Below are 10,385 nucleotides of genomic sequence, written 5' to 3' on the forward strand. Positions count from 1 at the left end.
TAATGTTATACAATGGCCTGAGAGTTGATGGACACGACGTATTGTAGTAGAATATCTCATTTTTATAATGTTATACAATGGCCTGAGAGTTGATGGACACGACGTATTCTGGTAGAATATCATTTTTATAATGTTATACAATGGCCTGAGAGTTGATGGACACGACGTATTGTAGTAGAATATCTCATTTTTATAATGTTATACAATGGCCTGAGAGTTGATGGACACGACGTATTGTAGTAGAATATCTCATTTTTATAATGTTATACAATGGCCTGAGAGTTGATGGACACGACGTATTGTAGTAGAATATCTCATTTTATAATGTTATACAATGTATACAATGGCCTGAGAGTTGATGGACACGACGTATTGTAGTAGAATATCTCATTTTTATAATGTTATACAATGGCCGAGAGTTGATGGACACGACGTATTGTAGTAGAATATCTCATTTTTATAATGTTATACAATGGCCTGAGAGTTGATGGACACGACGTATTGTAGTAGAATATCTCATTTTTTTAATAATGTTATACAATGGCCTGAGAGTTGATGGACACGACGTATTGTAGTAGAATATCTCATTTTTTTAATAATGTAATACAATGGCCTGAGAGTTGATGGACACGACGTATTGTAGTAGAATATCTCATTTATATAATGTTATACAATGGCCTGAGAGTTGATGGACACGACGTATTGTAGTAGAATATCTCATTTTTATAATGTTATACAATGGCCTGAGAGTTGATGGACACGACGTATTGTAGTAGAATATCTCATTTTTATAATGTTATACAATGGCCTGAGAGTTGATGGACACGACGTATTGTAGTAGAATATCTCATTTTTATAATGTTATACAATGGCCTGAGAGTTGATGGACACGACGTATTGTAGTAGAATATCATTTTTATAATGTTATACAATGGCCTGAGAGTTGATGGACACGACGTATTCTGGTAGAATATCTCATTTTATAATGTTATACAATGGCCTGAGAGTTGATGGACACGACGTATTGTAGTAGAATATCTCATTTTTATAATGTTATACAATGGCCTGAGAGTTGATGGACACGACGTATTCTAGTAGAATATCTCATTTTATAATGTTATACAATGGCCTGAGAGTTGATGGACACGACGTATTGTAGTAGAATATCTCATTTTTATAATGTTATACAATGGCCTGAGAGTTGATGGACACGACGTATTGTAGTAGAATATCTCATTTTTATAATGTTATACAATGGCCTGAGAGTTGATGGACACGACGTATTGTAGTAGAATATCTCATTTTTATAATGTTATACAATGGCCCGAGAGTTGATGGACACGACGTATTGTAGTAGAATATCTCATTTTTATAATGTTATACAATGGCCTGAGAGTTGATGGACACGACGTATTGTAGTAGAATATCTCATTTTTATAATGTTATACAATGGCCTGAGAGTTGATGGACACGACGTATTGTAGTAGAATATCTCATTTTTATAATGTTATACAATGGCCTGAGAGTTGATGGACACGACGTATTGTAGTAGAATATCTCATTTTTATAATGTTATACAATGGCCTGAGAGTTGATGGACACGACGTATTGTAGTAGAATATCTCATTTTTATAATGTTATACAATGGCCTGAGAGTTGATGGACACGACGTATTGTAGTAGAATATCTCATTTTATATAATGTTATACAATGGCCTGACAGTTGATGGACACAATTTATTGTAGTAGAATATCTCATTTTTATAATGTTATACAATGGCCTGAGAGTTGATGGACACGACGTATTCTAGTAGAATATCATTTTTATAATGTTATACAATGGCCTGAGAGTTGATGGACACGACGTATTGTAGTAGAATATCTCATTTTTTTATAATGTTATACAATGGCCTGAGAGTTGATGGACACGACGTATTGTAGTAGAATATCTCATTTTTATAATGTTATACAATGGCCTGAGAGTTGATGGACACGACGTATTGTAGTAGAATATATCATTTTATAATGTTATACAATGGCCTGAGAGTTGATGAACACGACGTATTCTGGTAGAATATCATTTTTATAATGTTATACAATGGCCTGAGAGTTGATGGACACAATGTATTGTAGTAGAATATCTCATTTTTATAATGTTATACAATGGCCTGAGAGTTGATGGACACGACGTATTGTAGTAGAATATCTCATTTTTATAATGTTATACAATGGCCTGAGAGTTGATGGACACGACGTATTGTAGTAGAATATCTCATTTTTATAATGTTATACAATGGCCTGAGAGTTGATGGACACGACGTATTGTAGTAGAATATCTCATTTTTATAATGTTATACAATGGCCTGAGAGTTGATGGACACGACGTATTGTAGTAGAATATATCATTTTATAATGTTATACAATGGCCTGAGAGTTGATGGACACGACGTATTGTAGTAGAAATATCTTTTTTATAATGTTATACAATGGCCTGAGAGTTGATGGACACGACGTATTGTAGTAGAATATCTCATTTTTTTAATAATGTAATACATGGCCGGAGCGTTGATGGACACGACGTATTGTAGTAGAATATCTCATTTATATAATGTTATACAATGGCCTGAGAGTTGATGGACACGACGTATTGTAGTAGAATATATCATTTTATAATGTTATACAATGGCCTGAGAGTTGATGGACACGACGTATTCTGGTAGAATATCTCATTTTTATAATGTTATACAATGGCCTGAGAGTTGATGGACACGACGTATTGTAGTAGAATATATCATTTTTATAATGTTATGCAATGGCCTGAGAGTTGATGGACACGACGTATTCTGGTAGAATATCTCATTTATATAATGTTATACAATGGCCTGAGAGTTGATGGACACAATGTATTGTAGTAGAATATCTCATTTTTATAATGTTATACAATGGCCTGAGAGTTGATGGACACGACGTATTGTAGTAGAATATCTCATTTTTATAATGTTATACAATGGCCTGAGAGTTGATGTAAATATCTCAGTTTTATAATGTTATACAATGGCCTGAGAGTTGATGGACACGACGTATTGTAGTAGAATATCTCATTTTTATAATGTTATACAATGGCCTGAGAGTTGATGGACACGACGTATTCTGGTAGAATATCTCATTTTTATAATGTTATACAATGGCCTGAGAGTTGATGGACACGACGTATTGTAGTAGAATATCTCATTTATATAATGTTATACAATGGCCTGAGAGTTGATGGACACGACGTATTGTAGTAGAATATCTCATTTTTATAATGTTATACAATGGCCTGAGAGTTGATGGACACGACGTATTGTAGTAGAATATCTCATTTTTATAATGTTATACAATGGCCTGAGAGTTGATGGACACGACGTATTGTAGTAGAATATATCATTTTATAATGTTATACAATGGTCTGAAATTTGATGAACACAACGTATTGTAGTAGAAATATATCATTTTATAATGCTATAGAATGGCCTGAGAGTTGATGGACACGACGTATTCTGGTAGAATATCTCATTTTTATAATGTTATACAATGGCCTGAGAGTTGATGGACACGACGTATTGTAGTAGAATATCTCATTTTTTTTAATAATGTAATACATGGCCTGAGAGTTGATGGACACGACGTATTCTGGTAGAATATCTCATTTTATAATGTTATACAATGGCCTGAGAGTTGATGGACACGACGTATTGTAGTAGAATATCTCATTTTATAATGTTATACAATGGCCTGAGAGTTGATGGACACGACGTATTGTAGTAGAATATCTCATTTTTTTATAATGTAATACAATGGCCTGAGAGTTGATGGACACGACGTATTGTAGTAGAATATCTCATTTTTATAATGTTATACAATGGCCTGAGAGTTGATGGACACGACGTATTGTAGTAGAATATATCATTTTTTTTAATAATGTTATACAATGGCCTGAGAGTTGATGGACACGACGTATTCTGGTAGAATATCTCATTTTTATAATGTTATACAATGGCCTGAGAGTTGATGGACACGACGTATTGTAGTAGAATATCTCATTTTTATAATGTTATACAATGGCCTGAGAGTTGATGAACACGACGTATTCTGGTAGAATATCATTTTTATAATGTTATACAATGGCCTGAGAGTTGATGAACACGACGTATTCTGGTAGAATATCTCATTTATATAATGTTATACAATGGCCTGAGAGTTGATGGACACAACGTATTGTAGTAGAATATCTCATTTTTATAATGTTATACAATGGCCTGAGAGTTGATGGACACGACGTATTGTAGTAGAATATCTCATTTTTATAATGTTATACAATGGCCTGAGAGTTGATGGACACGACGTATTGTAGTAGAATATCTCATTTTTATAATGTTATACAATGGCCTGAGAGTTGATGGACACGACGTATTCTGGTAGAATATCATTTTTATAATGTTATACAATGGCCTGAGAGTTGATGGACACGACGTATTGTAGTAGAATATCTCATTTTTATAATGTTATACAATGGCCTGAGAGTTGATGGACACGACGTATTGTAGTAGAATATCTCATTTTATAATGTTATACAATGGCCTGAGAGTTGATGGACACGACGTATTGTGGTAGAATTGTTAATAATGTTATACAATGGCATGGGAGTTGATGGACACGACGTATTGTAGTAGAATATCTCATTTTTTTAATAATGTAATACATGGCCTGAGCGTTGATGGACACGACGTATTGTAGTAGAATATCTCATTTTTATAATGTTATACAATGGCCTGAGAGTTGATGGACACGACGTATTGTGGTAGAATATCTCATTTTTATAATGTTATACAATGGCCTGAGAGTTGATGGACACGACGTATTGTAGTAGAATATCTCATTTTTTTATAATGTTATACAATGGCCTGAGAGTTGATGGACACGACGTATTGTAGTAGAATATCTCATTTTTATAATGTTATACAATGGCCTGAGAGTTGATGGACACGACGTATTGTAGTAGAATATCTCATTTTATAATGTTATACAATGGCCTGAGAGTTGATGGACACGACGTATTCTGGTAGAATATCTCATTTTTATAATGTTATACAATGGCCTGAGAGTTGATGGACACGACGTATTGTAGTAGAATATCTCATTTTTATAATGTTATACAATGGCCCGAGAGTTGATGGACACGACGTATTGTAGTAGAATATCTCATTTATATAATGTTATACAATGGCCTGAGAGTTGATGGACACGACGTATTGTAGTAGAATATATCATTTTTATAATGTTATACAATGGCCTGAGAGTTGATGAACACGACGTATTGTAGTAGAATATCTCATTTTTATAATGTTATACAATGGCCTGAGAGTTGATGGACACGACGTATTGTAGTAGAAGATCTCATTTTAATAATGTTATACAATGGCCTGAGAGTTGATGGACACGACGTATTGTAGTAGAATATCTCATTTTTATAATGTTATACAATGGCCTGAGAGTTGATGGACACGACGTATTGTAGTAGAATATCTCATTTTTATAATGTTATACAATGGCCTGAGAGTTGATGGACACGACGTATTGTGGTAGAATATCATTTTTATAATGTTATACAATGGCCTGAGAGTTGATGGACACGACGTATTGTAGTAGAATATCTCATTTTTATAATGTTATACAATGGCCTGAGAGTTGATGGACACGACGTATTGTAGTAGAATATCTCATTTTTATAATGTTATACAATGGCCCGAGAGTTGATGGACACGACGTATTGTAGTAGAATATCTCGTTTATATAATGTTATACAATGGCCTGAGAGTTGATGGACACAATTTATTGTAGTAGAATATCTCATTTTTATAATGTTATACAATGGCCTGAGAGTTGATTGACACGACGTATTCTGGTAGAATATCATTTTTATAATGTTATACAATGGCCCGAGAGTTGATGGACACGACGTATTGTAGTAGAATATCTCATTTTTATAATGTTATACAATGGCCCGAGAGTTGATGGACACGACGTATTGTAGTAGAATATCTCATTTATATAATGTTATACAATGGCCTGAGAGTTGATGGACACGACGTATTGTAGTAGAATATATCATTTTATAATGTTATACAATGGCCTGAGAGTTGATGAACACGACGTATTCTGGTAGAATATCATTTTTATAATGTTATACAATGGCCTGAGAGTTGATGGACACAATGTATTGTAGTAGAATATCTCATTTTTATAATGTTATACAAAGGTCTGAGAGTTGATGGACACGACGTATTCTGGTAGAATATCTCATTTTTATAATGTTATACAATGACCTGAGAGTTGATGGACACGACGTATTGTAGTAGAATATCTCATTTTTATAATGTTATACAATGGCCTGAGAGTTGATGGACACGACGTATTGTGGTAGAATATCTCATTTTTATAATGTTATACAATGGCCTGAGAGTTGATGGACACGACGTATTGTAGTAGAATATATCATTTTTATAATGTTGTACAATGGCCTGAGAGTTGATGGACACGACGTATTGTAGTAGAATATCTCATTTTTATAATGTTATACAATGGCCCGAGAGTTGATGGACACGACGTATTGTAGTAGAATATCTCATTTTTTTAATAATGTAATACATGGCCTGAGAGTTGATGGACACGACGTATTGTAGTAGAATATCTCATTTTTTTATAATGTTATACAATGGCCTGAGAGTTGATGGACACGACGTATTGTAGTAGAATATCTCATTTTTATAATGTTATACAATGGCCTGAGAGTTGATGGACACGACGTATTGTAGTAGAATATCTCATTTTTATAATGTTATACAATGGCCTGAGAGTTGATGGACACGACGTATTGTAGTAGAATATATCATTTTTATAATGTTATACAATGGCCTGAGAGTTGATGGACACGACGTATTCTGGTAGAATATCTCATTTTTATAATGTTATACAATGGCCTGAGAGTTGATGGACACGACGTATTGTAGTAGAATATCTCATTTTTATAATGTTATACAATGGCCCGAGAGTTGATGGACACGACGTATTGTAGTAGAATATCTCATTTTATAATGTTATACAATGGCCTGAGAGTTGATGGACACGACGTATTGTAGTAGAATATCTCATTTTTATAATGTTATACAATGGCCTGAGAGTTGATGAACACGACGTATTCTGGTAGAATATCATTTTTATAATGTTATACAATGGCCTGAGAGTTGATGGACACGACGTATTGTAGTAGAATATCTCATTTTTATAATGTTATACAATGGCCTGAGAGTTGATGGACACGACGTATTGTAGTAGAATATCTCATTTTTATAATGTTATACAATGGCCTGAGAGTTGATGGACACGACGTATTGTAGTAGAATATCTCATTTTAATAATGTTATACAATGGCCTGAGAGTTGATGGACACGACGTATTGTAGTAGAATATCTCATTTTTATAATGTTATACAATGGCCTGAGAGTTGATGGACACGACGTATTGTAGTAGAATATCTCATTTTTATAATGTTATACAATGGCCTGAGAGTTGATGGACACGACGTATTGTAGTAGAATATATCATTTTTATAATGTTATACAATGGCCTGAGAGTTGATGGACACGACGTATTGTAGTAGAATATCTCATTTTTTTAATAATGTTATACAATGGCCTGAGAGTTGATGGACACGACGTATTGTAGTAGAATATCTCATTTATATAATGTTATACAATGGCCTGAGAGTTGATGGACACGACGTATTGTAGAATATCTCATTTTTATAATGTTATACAATGGCCTGAGAGTTGATGGACACGACGTATTGTAGTAGAATATCTCATTTTTATAATGTTATACAATGGCCGAGAGTTGATGGACACGACGTATTGTAGTAGAATATCTCATTTTTTTAATAATGTAATACAATGGCCTGAGAGTTGATGGACACGACGTATTGTAGTAGAATATCTCATTTTTATAATGTTATACAATGGCCTGAGAGTTGATGGACACGACGTATTGTGGTAGAATATCTCATTTTTATAATGTTATACAATGGCCTGAGAGTTGATGGACACGACGTATTGTAGTAGAATATCTCATTTTTTTATAATGTTATACAATGGCCTGAGAGTTGATGGACACGACGTATTCTGGTAGAATATCATTTTTATAATGTTATACAATGGCCTGAGAGTTGATGGACACGACGTATTCTGGTAGAATATCTCATTTATATAATGTTATACAATGGCCTGAGAGTTGATGGACACAATGTATTGTAGTAGAATATCTCATTTTTATAATGTTGTACAATGGCCTGAGAGTTGATGGACACGACGTATTGTAGTAGAATATCTCATTTTTATAATGTTATAAAATGGCCCGAGAGTTGATGGACATGACGTATTGTAGTAGAATATCTCGTTTATATAATGTTATACAATGGCCTGAGAGTTGATGAACACGACGTATTCTGGTAGAATATCATTTTTATAATGTTATACAATGGCCTGAGAGTTGATGGACACGACGTATTGTAGTAGAATATCTCATTTTTATAATGTTATACAATGGCCTGAGAGTTGATGGACACGACGTATTGTAGTAGAATATCTCATTTTATATGTTATACAATGACCTGAGAGTTGATGGACACGACGTATTGTGGTAGAATTGTTAATAATGTTATACAATGGCATGGGAGTTGATGGACACGACTTTTTGTAGTAGAATATCTCATTTTTTTAATAATGTAATACAATGGCCTGAGAGTTGATGGACACGACGTATTGTAGTAGAATATCTCATTTTTATAATGTTATACAATGGCCTGAGAGTTGATAGTCACGACGTATTGTGGTAGAATTGTTAATAATGTTATACAATGGCATGGGAGTTGATGGACACGACGTATTGTAGTAGAATATCTCATTTTTATAATGTTATACAATGGCCTGAGAGTTGATGGACACGACGTATTGTAGTAGAATATCTCATTTTTATAATGTTATACAATGGCCCGAGAGTTGATGGACACGACGTATTGTAGTAGAATATCTCATTTTTATAATGTAATACAATGGCCTGAGAGTTGATGGACACGACGTATTGTAGTAGAATATCTCATTTTTATAATGTTATACAATGGCCTGAGAGTTGATGGACACGACGTATTGCTGAGGGCGTCTTGGCCTGGGGACCATCACAAAACCAAGGTGGGGAAGTGCAAACCAGCGGACACGTAGGGACATGGCCAAGGCAGAGATTAGATCGATGGATGAGGAGGCTAGGCAGTGAGCATGAGACAGCAGGGCAGCTGGACTCACTGGAAGGGAGTGAGGCAGAGGAAAGTATCTTGAAATGATATCTGGAAGATGGAAGGTCACAGAATTAGCTTCCTGCTGAAGTCAACCTACGATTTACTGCCAAGCTCAACCCACCTATTCACCTGGGGAATCAAGGACAACGCTGAGTGTGTACTTTGCAGGAAACCAGCTAACCTGGCACATGTCCTCACATCATGCCAGGTGGCACTTTCAGATGGAAGATACACATGGCGCCACGACCAGGTCCTCAAGGAGGTAGCAGCAAGTCTAGACCGTGCAAGGAGGAAAAAGCGGATGATATCGAAAGGGCCAAAGTTTGTCACATTTGTGAAGTCGGAAACCCTGGCTACAGGACGCGTAGAGGCTGGTATGATACTCGCAACAGCAAGAGACTGGGAAATGAGGGCAGACATCCAGCAGAGGATGGGTTTCCCAGCAGAGGTGGCTTCAACACCACTCCGCCCCGATGTTGTGTTATGGTCCCGCAGCTCTAAGCAAGTAGTCTTGGTGGAACTAACAGTACCATGGGAAGACAGGATGGAGGAGGCCGACGAACGGAAGCAGCAGAAATACCAGCAGCTGGTGGAAGAATGCCAACATCGAGGATGGAAGACATGGTGCTTACCGATAGAGGTCGGATGTAGGGGTTTCCCCGGCCAATCATTATGGAGAGCCCTACGTCTATTAGGGGTAACCGGAGCAGACCGGAGGGACCTGATATCAGCAGTTAGCAGGCAGAAGTTTCTTCCAGTTGGATCTGGATTAACAGGGAGAAGTGGATTGGTCACCAGCAACAGTGCTAGACACAAGGTGACGAATAGCAGAAGGACAGACATCGCTGCTCGTGGCGATGAACAGGCAGAAATTAGACAACTACCCGCAATAACATCAAGCAGATGCGATAGCCGACCGGTCCCTGGTTTGGCCTGATCAACCCAGCCGGCGCACCTCTGGAGGACGTCGTGGAAAGCGCCGAAACGTCTAAGGAAGGAGG

The 10,385-nt window shown here is 35.9% G+C and overlaps 1 protein-coding gene across 1 annotated transcript; it reads left to right on the forward strand.

Moving 5' to 3' along the window:
• The first annotated feature begins 9,439 nt into the window (after nt 1–9,439).
• On the forward strand, nt 9,440–10,321 carry LOC138331108 (uncharacterized). Its single transcript, XM_069278569.1, has one exon. The coding sequence runs from the start codon at nt 9,440–9,442 to the stop codon at nt 10,319–10,321; it is 882 nt and encodes a 293-aa protein (XP_069134670.1).
• Nucleotides 10,322–10,385: the final 64 nt, after the last annotated feature.

The sequence above is a fragment of the Argopecten irradians genome, chromosome 9 (assembly GCF_041381155.1).
Source record: "Argopecten irradians isolate NY chromosome 9, Ai_NY, whole genome shotgun sequence".
Classification (NCBI taxonomy): Eukaryota; Metazoa; Mollusca; class Bivalvia; order Pectinida; family Pectinidae; genus Argopecten; species Argopecten irradians.